At 45.7% G+C, this 17,813-nt stretch overlaps 1 protein-coding gene across 5 annotated transcripts in view; it reads left to right on the top strand.

The window, feature by feature from the left end:
• The window catches only part of CFAP57 (cilia and flagella associated protein 57), an 85,929-nt gene that overhangs the window by 62,898 nt on the left and 5,218 nt on the right, over nucleotides 1-17,813 (top strand). For 4 of the 5 annotated variants that reach the window (XM_017881949.1, XM_017881947.1, XM_017881948.1 and 1 more), the window contains one exon: nucleotides 8,179-8,311. In XM_017881949.1, the coding sequence (XP_017737438.1) occupies nucleotides 8,179-8,311 (133 nt within the window). Of the gene's footprint in view, nucleotides 1-955; nucleotides 1,322-8,178; nucleotides 8,312-17,813 lie in introns of those variants that run through there. The other variant, XM_017881951.1, reaches the window with a different exon arrangement.

The following is a 17,813-nucleotide window of genomic DNA, read 5'->3' as shown; positions in this document are numbered from 1 at the left end:
ATGCCCACCTCCCTTCCCCAGGCACCCTGTTCTTCTTTTCTACCCCATCTTTATCCAGAGCATACTTGTGTCCTGCCCCACTCCTCTCATCAGCCCCTGGGCCCTCTAGACCTTCATCCACATCATCTTTAGCTCTCCTGAGCCACTCTCCCTTCTCTCCTCTGTTCCCAACTCTCATTTCACCTGACTTTGTCTTGCTCCTTTTTATTCTGCTACCCATATCTCGAGGCCACGCCTCATCTGATTTTTCTGGTGCCTCAGGTCCCTACCCTTATCTTTTGTGTCCCAAGTTATCCACACCCTCCCAGAGCTGGCCTCACTCTGGTTTAATAAGCACCTCACACCCACCTCCCCGGATCCTTCATAGGCTGTTCAGAGAGCCTGACCCCATTACTGCCGCCTCCACACAGGCACGTTATCAGGACTGCCAGTCGGGATTCTTCTGCCAGATTTCTGTTTGGGTATCAGTCTCATCTGAGGCAATTAATGTGAATTAGTATCAAAAGGGAACATCAGAATCACATTTATAAACACGTACCTTTTTATGTTCACATTTCTTTAATGCCGTAATTAAAATACTGGAATGAGAACAGGTTGCAATTAGATTGAAACAAACCAGTTCCCAGCTTGGCCAGTTCATACACAGCTGGGCAGAGCACACTGTGATTCAGGCCAGACCCAGGCACGGCTGGTCTCATGCCATCTTACGACCAGTCCCCACTGAAAAGCAGCCCAGTCCATCTACCCATTGCCCTACTCCGTGGCCATGAAAGCTGTCAGAGGCCCAGAGATAGAAGTGCCTCCAGCTGGTGGAGCCCTGAGACACCAGCAGCCGTACACTGAGCCACTACCTGGGGCTCTGGAGTGCAGCAAGCAGGGAAGGGGAACCAGGGTGACAGCAGGAGGCGTTGTCAGCTGCTGACATCACTGAGCACCCTCTGTACCTTATCACCAGAGCACAGGCCTGAGGAACTGGGTCCCTCTGTCCATGCCAAGCAGCCAAAGCAAACATCGGTGTAGGAGAAGGAAGACCACAGGCTAGCCAGAGGGTGTGAGCATCAGCATGAGGCTGCTGGGGCTGGCATCCTGTCCTCTTCTGCTTCCCCATGCCCTGGAGGGTGCTGGGCCAGGGTGGGGTGGAAAGCAGAGGAGACCCAAGCGGGGCCTCCCTGATGGCTAGCAGAGTGAAGTCCCTGGAAGAACATTTTCTCCAGGAGCATTGTAACCTACGTGCTGGGGAGTCCCATGGATCCAAATAAGTAACTCCAGCAACTGCAGGAAGTAAAAGGGGCCCGGGGTGGGGTGTGTGGCAGGGGTGCAGGTCTCCGGGTCCGCACCCCTTCAACCAGAAAGAGACTGCTTGTTGATAACAGTGGGGCTCTTTTGTTGGCAAAAGGCTTGGAAGATTAAAAAAAAAAAAAAAGTTTTCAAAACCACTGTGCCGACCCTGGTTTACCCCGCTCCGCCACTCTTCTGCCAGGAGACCTTGGGTAAATTCCTTAACTCAAGGAGCCACCCTCCCTATCTGTAAAACAGGGAAGAAAACAGCAACCTGAGGGCTGGGGGAGTTCCTGCAAGATCGAATGGGATAACCATATGAGGCACCAGGCACTGGCCTGGTACAGAATAAGTGCTCAAAAAAAAGCAATTTCCAGCTGGGTACAGTGGCTAACACCTGTAATCCCAGCACTTTGGGAGGCCGAGGCAGGCGGATCACGAGGTCAGGAGATCGAGACCATCCTGGCTAACACGGTGAAACCCTGTCTGTACTAAAAATACAAAAAATTAGCCGGGCGAGGTGGCGGGCGTCTGTAGTCCCAGCTACTAGGGAGGCTGAGGCAGGAGAATGGCGTGAACCCGCGAGGCGGAGCTTGCAGTGAGCCAAGATCGCGCCACTGCACTCCAGCCTGGGTAACAGAGCAAGACTCCGTCTCAAAAAAAAAAAGAAAAAAAGGAAAAAAAAAAGGCAATTTCCATCCTCGTCATCCAAGCAAAGGACCTATCCAAGGACCAAGGTAGAAATCCAGTGGGAAAGCCTAGAAGTCCATCACAGGATGGGCCACTGGTGCCTGTGGACTACAGGTGGCAGGGGGTGGAGGGTGGACGGCACAACTGATTCCAGACCCTCAGCTGGTGGCCTTGGTGTGTGCTGGTCAGGAGCTAGCTGAACCTCGTCTTCAGGTTGCCATGGCTCTGGCACTTCAATCCAAAAAGGCTGAGGAAGGGCCGCGGCAAACATGGCATCTAAGAGTAACTCATTAGAAAATAACAGAAAATGAGGTCACTGTCTCATTTGTATATTCAGACAGGAGCTCAGCCTCCCCACTCCATTCCTCAGCACACTGGCAGATATGAAAATAAGAGTTGCTATGAGATACAAACATCTAGGACACGCATTTTATTCATTCCGTACACATTTTTTGAGGGCTTCTTGTACAGCAAGCTCCGTGTCAATCACAGAGGATTCCAAGATGAATGTGATAGTGTTCCTACTCTCAAGGAGTTCATCACTGGGAACCTGGACCAGATAAAAATAATTACTGCTCAACTCATTGTATGCAGTGCTGTGGGCTCATCCTGGAAAAGGGGTTCAGTGATGCCTTCAGGACTTGTGGAAGGTTTCTGGGGCAAGGGGCATTTGAGCTGGGCCTTGAAGGGTGAGTAGAGGTTGATCGTGGAACAAGTCAGGGAAGAGCCTTCCAGGCTGTGGGAACAACCCGAGAAAAAGCAGAGAAGAATGAGGCCTGTGAGGTGCTTGGAGACCCAGGAATCCAAGAGAAGAGTGTCCAAGTGGAGAAGAACCCACTGAAATGGTTGGTGGCTGAGGGTCATGTTGAAAAGGGCCTCCCTGCCATGCCAAAAAGTACAGTTTGTCCTGTCAACAGGCTCCACCCAAAGTTTCTTAGGTAGGGGTGTCTTTGTTTTGAAAACACAAAACACTCCATTGGCAAGGTGGGAAGACTGGTGGGGAAAGAGGCAGGTGGCAGAAAAACCCGTTAGGAAGTGACTTTCATGTTAAGGGTAGATGAGAAGGACTTGGAAAGGGGAAAGTTGTGGTGTCAAAAGGCATTTCGGAGTAGAAATGACAAATAGAAATGTCAGGTTAGACAAGGGAGGAAGGCTGAAAGAACGGAGGATTCCAGGATGGCTCATTTGTGCAGTTAGGCAGATGGTGAGCCCACTAACTGTGGGTTCCAGAAAGATGTCACTGATGCAAGGATTCCAAGTCCATGGAATAAATCTGTTGCCTGCTTTTTCCGGGCTGTGAGGTATTGCCGTATTCTAAAGGCATCGACTCAGGCCATGCCATTAGGGGGTGCTGTAGGCATTCCCTTCTCTTCTCTGCTCAATACGGAGGTCTGGAAAGACCTGCCGGGGTCATCAGTCAGTTCCAAACGTCAAAGGCAGTCCTGGACAGCTTGGCAGAGCCCCTTGGCTTAGAAAGCTTTTTACATAAACAGTTTCACATTCCCCAAGACTTGGCACCTTGGTGGACCCCAGGTCAGGTTTCCTCTGCAGCTATGTAGACCTGGGTGGGGGAATGGAGGATTGGAGGGGCTTTTGGAGGTCAAATAACCAGGGAACGATCAGGAAGAGAAGGCTCAGCAAACCCATTGCATTCACATTTTTAATTCACAAAGCCATCCAAAGCATAAACAGTTGACCTCAGTGTGACCTCAGGACCCCTCAGAACACAGGCCATCCCAGAAAACATTTTCGGGTAGCCCAACTTATATATATTGGGAGTGTCCTTGGCCATGATACTATGTGAGGTATTGGAATGGAGGTGACAGAAATGTGAGGGGGACAGCAGAGCCTAGAAAGCAGTAGTCATGGAGGAACAGGGCACTCTGGATGGAGGCATGACAGGGTTCAGACCCCAGCTCTACCACTGAGGTACGGCCTCAGTTTCCTCACAAGGTTGGTGTAAGGAGGAACTGAGGGACTGTATGCACGCTGTTTGATACATTGCAGTGGTCCAGTCAACACTTGCAATTGTGATTACTCTTATTGTTGTTATCATCAAGCTCTTCCTGCCCTATTAGGTTCTCCTTTCCAACCTCCTGGCTCTGGGCCTGGAACACTCTTCTCCTCTGTCTCCCCTGGGAGCCCTCCTCACACTGGGTTGGGCCCCTGCTTCAGCCTCTCATGGCAGCTCTGCACTGGAGCCAAGCGGGACCTCCCACGTCTGGCACAGTGATCAGTGTAAGCTTTCAGGAACTGGTTCTTACTTTTCTTAAATGAGTAAGTGAATGAATGAATGAACAGAACAAGAGAGTCAGGCTGCACTGAGTGGTGGGCCTCAATCATACTCCAACAAGGATCAAGCCCTGGAGACCCATGTAGGTGAGGGAGCATCATGAAGATGTCAGAGGTTGGCAGGGGGTGTCAGAAACAGGCATTCACACCAACAGGTCCCAGGAGCCAGAAATCCCAATCACAGTGACAGGGCTGCAGAGGGTGGAGGGGGTGGGGAGACACCAGGACAGGGCTCCACTTGCAGGGGGGCCTTTACAGCAGAACAGGGGAGAGCACTGAGAGCTGGTGACAAACCAGCAGGAAGGGTGAACATCAGAATCAGATCAGACACAAAATCAACAGGACTCAGTGACAGAATGGAAGGAGATGACCAAAAAGAGGAAGCAACTAAAGATGCAAACTGTGAGAGAACTCGAATTGTGCTTTCAGTTTCTAGTGCTTATTCTGATGATTATTAATGAGTTATTTAATGAGGATCAGGAGAAGTGAAGCTTAGCAAAGCCTACTGAAAGGAGAAATGGAGAGAGATCTGGAGCGAGCAAGCTTGCCCCTGTGGCTCTAAGACCCTCCCTTCTGTTCTGATCTCTCACCTCTCCCTTATCCCTTGGTTTGTAACTTCCTTATTAGTAAGAATCTCATCTTACTCGGTTTGGTATCCACTGCATTAGTTATTCATTTTCTCATCCATTTCACACATATTTATTGAGCACCTCTAACATGCAAGGCAAGGTCCAAGGTCCATAACCCAATAAATATGTATTGAATTGATCGTGTCATGATAGCAAGTCTGCAAGGAGAAGGTCCATGGGAGGATCTAGCAGAGTTTTACCAGCAGCATCTGGAAAGGAAATGTGGGAAACCTATCACTGTTACGAGAAAAATCTGGAACTGGAATGTTCCCCACCCTCCCTCCCAAACTGGGGAGACCAAAGAATGAGAAGTCCAGCTTGGTGAGTAGATGAGTTTATTTAGGTCTTCCATGCGGGGCACTCCTGGGCAGCTGCAGGACAGCTCTAGAGACCTGCATTGCCTCCCATCTCTAAGCTGCTTTTAAGCTAATTTTCTGGCTCTTCACCTACAGTGTATGTGCCATGGGACTGTTTTCCTTGGTAGGTTTTCAGGTATCTTCTAGGATGTTTGGATTCTCAGGGACACCTGCGCCTCAGCTGGGCACCATGGCCTTGACTAACTGCCTGGCCTTGAGGGTTCAGACAGTGAGCATACATCCTTAAGTAACCTGGTGGGGGGCCCATCACACCACAGTCACCAAGGCCTGGGTTGGTTAAAAGGGTAAAGCATTCAATGGAGAAAACATATGACTCAGAAACACAAGTACAGATCCTAGCATGAAGAATGAGGGGCTGACAATGAGGACTAGGCATTTCATCCGAGAGAGAGAATTTCATGACTATAAAGGAATACCTGAGGCTGGGTAATTTATAAAGAAAAGAGATTTATTTGGCTCACAGTTCTGAGGGCTGTACAGGAAGCATGGCGCCAGCATTGCTTCTGGTCAAGACCTCAGGAAGCTTTTACTCATGATGGAAGGCGGAAGAGGAGCAGGCATGTCACACGGCAAAAGAGGGAGCAGGAGAGAAGGGGCCAGGTTTTTTGTTTTTTTTGTTTTTTTTTTTTTTTGTGATGGAGACTCACTCTGTTGCCCAGGCTGGAGCACAGTGGCACCATCTTGGCTCACTGCAAGCTCCGCCTCCTGGGTTCATGCCATTCTCCTGCCTCAGCCTCCCGAGTAGCTGGGACTACAGGCACCCGCCACCACGCCCAGCTAATTGTTTGTATTTTTAGTGGAGACGGGATTTCACTGTGTTAGCCAAGATGGTCTCGATCTCCTGACTTCGTGATCTGCCTGCCTCAGCCTTCCAAAGTGCTGGGATTACAGGTGTAAGCCACCGCGCCCAGCCGGGACCAGGTTCTTTTAAAACAACTAGTTCTTGCAGGAACTAATAGAACAAGCACTCACTCATTACCACGAGGATGGCACCAAGCCCTTCATGAGGAATCTGCTCCCATGACCCAAATACCTCCCTCTAGGCCCCACCTCCAACACTAGAGATCAATTTTCAACAGGAGATTTCGAGGAGACAAACATCCAAACTATATTGTAAGGAATACTGACATTAAGTAATACACTGGAAGTCTAAAGGTGTAGATCTGTGCTTTAGATGAAGCATTTCTGGAGGAAAAGAATCTGTTGCGGTGTCTCTAGCCCGACCCCTGCTCCCTCCTGGGCTCCACAGGTACCTCCCCACAGCAGAGGACTGTTTGTCACAGCTCAGGGAGAACAGTGCTTAAGACCGTCCTGTTCACTGGGCTCTGACTCCATAGCCCCCACTCATGAGATAATGTCCCAAGTGGAAGCACAATTTGTTCCTGGCACAGGTCCATTTTATGTAGATTTGGCCTGCAACTGCCTTTTCTGGTGTGCGGACCCTCAGGTGCTTTGCAACTGAAAGTGTGGTCTGGCCTGCAGACCAGCAGCAGCATCTCTTGGAAGTCCAATGCAGGATTTCAGGGCCCATCCCAGACCTATGAGTCAGAGTGGCAGCTAACAAGGTGGTCAGGTGATGTATTTGTATGGTCATACACGAGGCACTGCTGTAGACAAGCCACTGTGGCTGTGGGATCTAAGAGCAAAGTGGCCAGTCTCTTTGGGCCCTTGGGGATGGGGCTCCTCCTTGGGGTACTTGTGCTAGGTGTGAAATGGAAGGCAGAGATTTGAGGTGTGGGAAAAGAGGAGAGAAGAGACTGTTTGGTCCCAGAGTGCAGAGGCTGCACCTTGCCCCCAAGCAAGCTTCGTTCTCACTCCTGTCGACTCCCCTCCTTTCACTCTGCATTCCAGTGATGCAGGACTGCTGCAGGTCTCCCCCACCCCCATCAGCTGTGTCATATTCTGTGCCTTTGCTCCTGCTCTTCTAGTTGTCTGGGACACCTTTGCCGTCTCCTTGGTGACTCCTTCAAGCCTCAGCCCGGGAGTCAATTCCTAGGAATCCACCCTAGTCATTCAGACAGAAGTAAGCATCTTTCCTCTAGGCCCACTCCTCCATCACAGCAAGGTGGCCACCATGCTAAACTGTACCCACACCCCCCACTAAACTGTAAACTCCTCAAGAGCAGAAACTAAGATTTACTCTCTATACTCTAGGATTAACATAGTATCTCTATAATATTGCATGACTACATTATGGGTACTCTATAAACATTTATTAGGTAGATGGTTGATGGTTGGATGGATGAATGGATGGATGGATATTTGTCAAACACAAATCAGAGAAGTGAGCTTCCAATGGATGTAGCAGACGTTAATTATCCATGTACTTTTCTGTTTTACTCACTAAATAGCATGCTGCTGAGGGCAGACCATGTCCTATTTCTGTTTGCATTTTATGCACTTCCCAGATAACCTATAAATGTGGGTTCAGCAAATGAATGAAAAATGAATGAAGTACAGCACAGTGCTTACAAACTCTGGAGCCAGACTGTTGGGGTTGGAATCCTGACTCTACCGATTGCTAGCTGTGTAATTGAGCAAGTCATATACCTCTCTGTGCCTCAGTTTTCTCTTCAGTAAAATTGTAATAACAACCCAGCCATAGGGTTGTTGTGATGCATTTAAACTCATATAAAAAGTGCGTGGAAAAGCATTGTTGTTGCTGTTGACGTTGCAACAAGCATAAGTGGATGGGGGAATGGTGCTGAGTCCACCTGAAGGTAAGTTAGCTGGTTCCTTAAGAGGCTGAGCAATAGGCTGGAATAAAGGCTCAGGCCCCAGTAGAGGATCCAGAGTTCTGGATCCAGGCCGAACCCTGCCCATTCCCCATATACTCAGCCCAGGAGGGCATGCCATGTGCCCACTGACCATGCATCTGTCCACACTCCCTCAATCTTCCCCTTTTTCTGCAGGAAAATGTCTCTCTGCTCAAGGAAATGAATGAGCTCCGCAGGGAGCTGAAGTTCACTCGGTCCCAAGTTTATGACCTCGAAGCAGCTCTGAAACTGACCAAGAAAGTCCGACCACAAGAAGTTTCAGAGACAGGTAATGTCACCAGTGACCAGGGGAGATGGGCATTGGGACGAAGGGATTCATGCAGCCGCAGGCAGGTCTCCCTTTGGCTTCCTTCTGTATCAGGTCACATCTCCACATAGCCGTCTGGGATCCTGTCCGGGACACGTGCCTGCTCTCTGAGGAATCCGTGAGGGCCTTCCCACACTCAGACACACACAGGTCCACAGTCCCCTGGCTGACATCCGTGAGGTTAGCTACAGTTCAGAATACAGACTCTTTCAGATTTTGGAAAGTGAATACTTTATATAACATATCCAGAGGGGTCTGGGGCAATGCCCTGAAATCAAACACTTTAGTATTTCTGTAGTGACATATGAATATTCACACTAAGCTTCCTGAATTTAAAAAGGCACTCCGTTTTTAGATCCTCTTGCATTTTAGAATAGTGAATAAGGGATTGTGAACCTGTACAATTAAAATGAAGACAAAAGCAAGATGAGAAGCTATTTAAAGGAAGAGGGGAAATAATTACATAAATATTAAATGAGTCAGTTACTGCAATTATATCCTAAAGTTCCTCTGAATTTCTGACGGCCAAGGCAAAAAGAGAAACAAAGAAATATGATCGTTTATATCATTCTTATTGTATGGCAAAAGGGAGCTTTTTTCTGGAGAAACAAACGTTTCCCTGGCAATAAATTCTCTGAGAAACTTAGCACATGGATCCTTAGGAAAGGAATGTGGAGTAACAATGAACAGTCTTTAATTACATATGCCGCTTCCAGGCCCCAAAGAAGCATTTTTCAAGTATCCATTCCTTATCTGGACAATCAATAAAACCAAGAGATTAAGGCATCTCTGTGGCAAATAAGCCAACACGGTTCAAGTTTTTGTTTTCTGGTGGTTTGCATTCAGGAATAAAGATTAGAGGCTTGAACTGAAACATCCCATAGCTATGGATTGGGTCTCTGAGGTGTCAGTTGCTTCTTGCACCGTGGCCACATAGGATTATGATGTGAAAGGTGGCTGAATGGTACACAGGAACCTTGTACTACTTTTGCAACTTTTCTTTGGTCTTCAACTATCTAACTATATATATTTAATAACAAATTAAATACATAGATGTAAAATCTTATATATGTATTTAATGTTGTCGTTTTGTGCACTTTTGGCTAGGGTTGAAGTTGAGACAAGTGTAAACCCTGAGTAGTACCTGAAGTGGCAATACCAGGCCTACAGAGTTGATGTGAGAGCACAGCATGTGTCATAAAGACTGAAATACTTGGGGCCGGGTGCGGTGGCTCACATCTGTAATCCCAGCACTTTGGGAGGCTGAGGCAGGCAGATCACAAGGTCAAGAGATCGAGACCATCCTGGCCAGCATGGTGAAACCCTGTCTCTACTAAATATACAAAAATTAGCTGGGCATGGTGTCGCAGGCCTGTAGTCCCAGCTACTCGGGAGGCTGAGGCAGGAGAATTGCTTGAACCTGGGAAGCGGAGGTTGCACTGAGCCAAGATTGTGCCATTGCACTCCAGCCTGGGCGACAGAGTGAGACTCTGTCTCAAAACACAAAACAAGAAACAAAAAAACAGAAAAGAAAACTGACATACTTGACTTCTCAAAGGTGAAACCATCTTCTCTTCTCTTGAAAATAAAGCACAGATGTGAACAATTGCAAAACTTCTCTTAAAAAATGTTTCAGGCCAGGTGCCGTGGCTCACACCTGTAATCCCAGCACTTTGGGAGGCCAAGGCGAGCAGAATGCTTGTGCCCAGAAGTTCAAGACTAGCCTGGGCAACATGGTGAAACTACAGCTCTACAAAAAATACAAAAATTAGCCAGGCATGATGGCATGTGCCTGTAGTCCCAGCTACTTGGGAGGCTGAGGTGTGAGGATTTTAGAGTAAAATTTATCACCTGAGCCTCAGAGGTTCAAGGCTGCTGTGAGCCATGATCACACCACTACATTCCAGTCCAGGTGACAGAGCAAGACACTGTCTTAAAAAAAAAAAAAAAAAAAAAAAAAAAAAAAGTCTTAAATACGTCCAAGTATCCTAACAAAATATTCAGTTGAGACCTCCTCAGGATGCCATGTGATATAGCCAGATTCTTCATATTACTATCATGGAGATTTCCAGACATACACAAAAATTGAGAGAGAAGTCTATTGAATTCCTGTGACCCCAGTCCTCAACTTCAACAAATACCAACTCCTGTCACTTGTGTTTCATCAATATACCCCCACCCAGAAGCCAGAGTGGTGAACCTGGAAGAAATCTAATGTATGCCACAAAACCCTCAAAAGGCTCAGCAATGATCAGGAGCAGATATCTCTGGAGGTGGAAGTGAAGGTAGGGCTGAAAACAGAAAAAAGTCTGTTTAAGAAGCTGTTAGATCCACCTACTATCCAACACAGTGGCTAAAAACAGACCCACATCAAGTCCATCATCTTGAAATTTCAGAACACCAGAGTATAAGGAAAAAAATCCTCCAGACTTCCAAAGGAGGTAAGGAAAATTTTTATACAAAGGATCAAAATCAGAATTACAGGATACAAAATCAAGGCACACAAAAAAGTTGCAGTTTTATATACTAACAGTGTACTATCCAAAAGGAAATTAAGAAAACAATTGCATTACAATTGCATCAAAAAGAATAAAATACTTGGGAATCAATTTAACTGAAGAGGCAAAAGACTGAAAACTACAAAACATTGCTGAAAGAAATTAAATACCAGTAAGTGGTGGATTGGAAGACTTGTTGTTAAGATGTCAGTACTACCCAAAGTGATCTGAAGATTTCATTGCAATCCCTATAAAAAACCTCAATGACATTTTTGCAGAAACCGAAAAATCCATTCTAAAATTCATGTGTAATCTCAACGTACCCTGAATAGCCAAAACAATCTTGAAAAAGAAGAACAAGTTTGGAGGTCTCATACTTTCTGATTTCACAACCTACAACAAAGCTATAGCAATCAAAACAGTGTGATACGGGCATAAAAACAGACATACAGACCAATGGAATAGAATATAAAGGCCAGATATAAACCCTCAAATATATGGTCAAATGATTGTCAACAAGGGTACCAAGATCATTTAGTGGGGAAAGGACAGTCTTCTCAAGAAGTAGTGTTGGGAAAACTGGATATACACATACAAAAGAATTAAGGTAGACCCTTACTTTACACCATATACAACAGTTAACTCAAAATGAATCAAAGATCTAAACAGAAGAGCTAAAACTGTAAAACTCTTAGAAGAAAGCATAGAGGAAAAGCTTCTTAACATTGGATTTGGCAATATTTATTTGGTGAATGACACAAAAGCGCAGGCAACAAAATAAAAAATAGAGTTGTTTGTGAGATTTGCAGCAATGTAAGCCATGCAGGCATGTATGTGAGATTTGACTCCATACTAAATCTGGCATCATGCTTAATTGTATTAAAATCTGAACATATTTTGTTTTGAGTACACACATGAAGGCCCATCAGTGATAAACAGCTTGAGATTAAAAATTACTAGAAAGTCTCACCTTTTTTTTTTATTACTACTTCATCCAAGTGAATGTCACTTTAAATTAGTTTGAGAGAAATTCTAATCAATATAATTTCCTTAAGGACAAGGCCAATATTTCCTGAACATTAAAACTTTGTACCCATATCACAGTTCTTCATTAAAGGAAAAGATCTAAAACCAACACAAACTATTGATTCAAGTGACTCACACTAGAAACAAACACCACTCAAACAGTTCCACTTTCATCCACCTCTCCAAACAACAATATAAAATGTACTATTTCTGTTCAGAACTTATAAAAGCCTTCCACTAGAAACTAAAGAACATGGATGGCCGGGCGCGGTGGCTCAAGCCTGTAATCCCAGCACTTTGGGAGGCCGATACGGGTGGATCGCTAGCTAGGTCAGGAGATCGAGACCATCCTGGCTAGCACGGCGAAACCTTGTCTCTACTAAAAAATACAAAAAAAAACTAGCCGGGCGAGGTGGCGGGCGCCTGTAGTCCCAGCTACTCGGGAGGCTGAGGCAGGAGAATGGCGTGAACCCGGGAGGCGGAGCTTGCAGTGAGCTGAGATCCGGCCACTACACTCCAGCCTGGGTGACAGAGCGAGACTCCGTCTCAAAAAAAAAAAAAAGAACAGGATGATTTTATACACATGCATACACAAGCAAAACACAAAGGAGAACAAACAGCAAACAAATAAAAATTAGAAGCAAAACAAACAGGAAACCAATGCCACCATTTTCCCCACTCAGTCTACCCTAGAGACTGCCATTTACCCAGAGCCCAAAAAAACCACATGATGAATATTTTATTCCTCATACACAATTCAATATCCTTAAGTCCACCAATATCACCATACATCCTGTGCAATCAAGAAATTCACTCTAGGCACATGACCTACTAGTAAGTACTCCAGTGCCAGCATTATTCATGCAAAACAGCAAACACAGTGTGAAGCGATACAAGCATGTATGTGAGATTTGGCTTCACACTTAAACTGGCTTCATGCTTAACTGTATTAAAAAAGAATTGCCGGCTGGGCGCGGTGGCTCAAGGCCTGTAATGGGCCCAGGCACTTTTGGGAGGGCCGAGGACGGGCGATGCACGAGGTCGAAGGAGATCGGACCCATGCCCTGGGCTAACAGCGGTGAACCCCGTCTCTAGCTGAAAAAATACAGGAAAAATTAGCCGGGGCCGATTGTTTGTGTTGTTCGTCTGCGTCTTTTATTTCTATTTCTCAGTTTACTCTGTTTTTTAGTGTGCTGTAGGGCATGTATGATATCAGTTGTGTGGTGAGATCCCTGGTGAGGTGGTATGCTTTGCAGTTGTATGCTGATGATTCTTTGGCTTCACATGCATCTCCAGCCGTTGGTCGTGCAGAGCGATTATCTTCTCTTTCTGTCTCAAAATAATAAATAAATATATAAATATATAAATAAATATAGTAATTTTTGTATGTGCTCCTATGTGTTCAGTTTGATGCTCATTTCCTGTAATCCCAGCAACTTTGGAGCCAACGGTGCAGGGCGTTGCTGGGAATCACGAGGTCCCAGGGAGATCGCAGATGACCCATCCTGGCTAACACGTTGATCACCGGTGAATACCGCCGTCTGCTAGGGTAGAAGAAAAAAAATACAAGAAGAAATTAGCTGGTGTGGGCCAGCAGGCACCTGTAAGTGCCCAGCTATCTCAGGAGCTGAGGCATGGAGATGGTGTTGAGCCCCGGGAGCGGAGCCCCCCCCCCTTTGGCAGGTGGAGCGGAGTAGGTCGCGACCAACTGCACTCCAGCCCTGGGTGCACAGAGCTAGACTCCATCTCAAAAAAAAAAAAAGAATTGCCAAACTGCCAATGCCCATGTCTTTAAAATATTTCTTATTTTTACCTTCCATCAAGACTAAAATTTTAATTATAAAAATGTTAATTATCCAAAATTTCTCCAATTCCTATACAGGTTTTAAACGAATATTTTATTATCTAACTTTTAATTTCTCTGTATGCTGCAAAGAAACAAACAAACTACATGTGACTTACACAGACCATGAGCAACATGCCTGAGCACCTTTTCCATCCAGCCCAGGATTTCTTCTTCTTCATTTTTCTTTAAAGCAACCAGTCCCATTTGACTGGGCTCAGTGGCTCAATGCCTGTAATCCGAAGCACTTTGGGAGGCCAAGGCAGGTGCGATATGGAGGTCAGCGAGATCGAGACCCATCCTGGCCTAACACAGTGAAACCCTGTCTCTACTAAAATGTAACAAAAAATTAGCCAGGTGTGGTGTGGGCAGGCACCTGTAGTCCCAGCTCACTCGGGAGGCTGGAGGCAGAGAGAATGGCATTGAACCCGGGAGGCGGAGAATTGCGTGAGCCGGATTGCACCCACTGCACTCCAGCCTGAGTGACATGAGTGGGAGACTCCATCTCAAAAAAAAAAAAAAAACAGTCATTTTGTCTCTAGGGACAAAAAATTCATCCATTACAAACATTCTTTCTCATACAAATTTATTATACATCTCTTTATAACCTTCCTTACCGAGAAAAATATAATCTTCATCATCCGTAACTTTCTTCACATCTCTCTCCCCTACCCATTGTTTACAAAAAAAAGGTGTTCTTTCTTTTTTGAGATGGAGTCCCTCGCTCTGTCGCTCCAGACCTGGAGTGACGAGTGCTAGGATCTTGGCTCACTGCAAACTCCACCTCCTGGGATTCACCACCATTCTCCTGGCTCAGCCCTCCCAAATAGCTTGGACTACAGGCGCCTGCCACCATGCCCTGGGCTTATTCGTTTTTTTCTTGTATTTTTAGTAGAGATGAGGTTTCAACATGTTAGCCAGGATGGCCTCCATCTCCTGACCTCGTGATCCGCCTGCCTCAGCCTCCCAAAGTGCTGGGATTACAGTCTGAGCCACCACACCCAGCCCATAACCCTTTCTTAATTGGAAATGACCCAGATAGCCAATGAGCATCAAAAATAATTTTAAGATTTTAAATTACACAAAAAGTTTACCTAAAACATTTATCCCATTGACATGTATTCGGTTTCTTCATTTTTTTTTTTTTGGAGATGGAGTCTCCGAGCTCTGTCACCCAGACTGGAGTGCAGTGGCCAGATCTCAGCTCACTGCAAGCTCCGCCTCCCGGGTTCATACCATTCTCCTGCCTCAGCCTCCCAAGTAGCTGGGACTACAGACGCCCACCACCTCGCCCGGCTAGTTTTTTGTATTTTTTAGTAGAGACGGGGTTTCACCATTTTAGCCAGGATGGCCTCGATCTCCTGACCTCGTGATCCGCCCGTCTTGGCCTCCCAAAGTGCTGGGATTACAGGCTTGAGCCACTGTGCCCGGCCCGGTTTCTTCATTTTTAACAGTTTATCTAGATTACTTCTGAAAACAGGTATTAGACACAATCATACAAAGTTAGTTATTTATTTGTTAACCACGTCCCTTTTTTTTTTTTTTTTTTTTTTTTTTTTTTTTTTTTGAGACAGAGTCTTGCTTTGTTGCCCAGGCTGGAGTACAGTGACGCAATCTTGGCTCACTATAACCTCTGCCTCCCGGGTACAAGCAATTCTCCTGCCTCAGCCTCCTGAGTAGCTGGGACTACAGGCGCAAGCCACCATGCCCAGCTAATTTTTTTTTTTTTTTTTTTTTTTTTAGTAGAAACAGGGTTTCACCGTGTCACCCAGGCTGGTCTCAAACTCCTGAGCTCAGCTAATCCGCCTGCCTCGGCCTCCCAAAGTGCTGGGATTACAGGCATAAGCTACTGCACCCAGTCCAACCATTTTCTTAATAGCCAGTGAACATTAGGTGCTCACCAAAAGAGCCTCAAAGTTAATACATAGGTATTTTTGCCAATAACTCAGAAGATTCACGTTAACAACATTAAATTAGTCTTATCTGTCAAAGAAGGCATATAAACCAAGATCATTTTGTTTTGGTGAGGTTAATAGCTTTATAACCTTCTATGCCGAACACTGAAACCTCAGAATATCTAGCAGAGACATATACAAAACCCAAACAAAAATGTATGCTGACAATTCTGAAAACATTTCTATTTTCATTTTACGAATAATTTTAAAGCCTGTTTGTTTAGTCAAGATTTACATAAGTCACGTGAACTTGAAAATTGCTTGGACATTTTTACTTAATGTATGGGTGCTCTTTTACTTATAAGCCAACTTGGTAGACACAACATGTAACAATAAGTGTACATACAAATAAACACATACAAATGGACATGTAGACACACACACAAACAAAAATCCAGTAACTTTTACCTTGGAACTCTAGCCATGAAATGCCAATACAAGCTCACTGGTTTTACATAGTTATACGTTGTTTGCCCCAATAGTTAATCCAATGAAGAATGTGAACTGAAATTTTGGGTAAAGCAGTTTCCATGGCAGTTTGATTTTTAAAGGTCAAACTTCCCTAGACTCCAAAGAACACTGGGGCTAACTAAACAGCACCAAAGGAAAACATTACACATTAACCAAGCCTGACTCTGCTTACAACAGCAGCACAAAAGCCTGGATACATGCGACTCCATCCCACTTTTCCATTCAACAGCAAACTCCAGATTCCAAACAAGATTGGGGCCAAACAGTATTGCAAAAGAACATCAAGTTGGCTACATTCTGATTTCCCATGACTATATCAAACACACACAATCACCAAAACATTATCCAACTGCTGCAGCAACAAACAAGCCCCAAGTGTCCAAACTGAAACGGTCAGGGTGCTTCCTTTCTCTGCTGGTTGGGCTTGATCGACCTGCAAATGGAAATTCCATAAGGAATTTCCCAAATTGAGAGGAGTTGATCCCACTGTCTGGTACCCAAGAGAGACACTCACTTGCTGGGACACAACACACAATTACAAACAAGTCCCCAAGAGTGTCCGTACTGAAACAGTCAGGGTGCTTCCCTCTCAGGCCGTTGGGTTTGTTCCACCTACAAATGGAAATTCCTTTAAAAATTTCCCAAATTGACAGGAGCAGATCCTGCTGTCTGGACCCACAAAGGACACTCACCTGTCTGGGTACAGATGTCAAATTTCAAAGGCAGTTCTTCCAAGGCAATCAGGAACAAAGTTGGGGCTGGCTATGGCAGGGCCAGAGAGAGATGGAAACTCACCTCCAGCCAAAATTAGATGGGCAGCTGCTTAGGAGGGCTTCTGAGACTCCCAGCCCACAGCAGCCAAGCTGCCACGAGCAAGACGTTCCTGATCAAGGAAACAAAATATATTACTGAAACACCAGGGGTTTGGTCAAGGTCCTGCTGCTCACAGCATAGAAAGCCAATCACTGGGAGGACAAGTATTGCCAAGGAAGAAGGCTTTAATCAGGTGCTGCAGCCAAGGAGATGGGAGCTCAGTCTCAGATCCATATCTTACTAACTAAAACTGGGGGTTTATATAGCAGGGAAGAAATGTAACATGGGTAAGAAAACAAGAACTAGGGAGGAGCCAAGGGCCACCCAGTGCAGTGATCTGGTGAGTTTCAGTTCTTTGACATTCCGTTTTTAAGGAGCCTGAAGGTCCTTTCCTGAAGAGGGAACTCAGATAAAACAAATGCAGGTTTCAGGCTTTAATAGCAGAAGGGTCAATTTCTATGTTTATTCAAAAACAACTGTCTATGGGACTATTGAGACAGTTTCATTAGCAATATGGACATATAAAATTTTGCAAATGAGGCCGGCTATGGTGGCTCACGCCTGTAATCCCAGCACTTTGGGAGGCCAAGGTGGGTGGGTCACAAGGTCAGGAGATCGAGACCATCCTGGCTAACATGATGAAACCCTGTCTCTACCAAAAATACAAAAAATTAGCCAGGCGTGATGGCAGCCGCCTGTAGTCCCAGCTACTCGGGAGGCTGAGGCAGGAGAATGGTGTGAACCTGGGAGGTGGAGGTTACAGTGAGCTGAGATGGCGCCACTGCACTCCAGCCTGGGCAACAGAGCAAGACTCCATCTCAAAATAAATAAAAAATAAATAAATAAATAAAATTTAA

This window comes from Rhinopithecus bieti, unplaced genomic scaffold, assembly GCF_001698545.2.
Source record: "Rhinopithecus bieti isolate Rb0 unplaced genomic scaffold, ASM169854v2 scaffold_12155, whole genome shotgun sequence".
NCBI classification, from domain to species: domain Eukaryota; kingdom Metazoa; phylum Chordata; class Mammalia; order Primates; family Cercopithecidae; genus Rhinopithecus; species Rhinopithecus bieti.
Note: the sequence above shows the minus strand (reverse complement) of the source record. Positions and strands in the feature narration are given on the sequence as shown.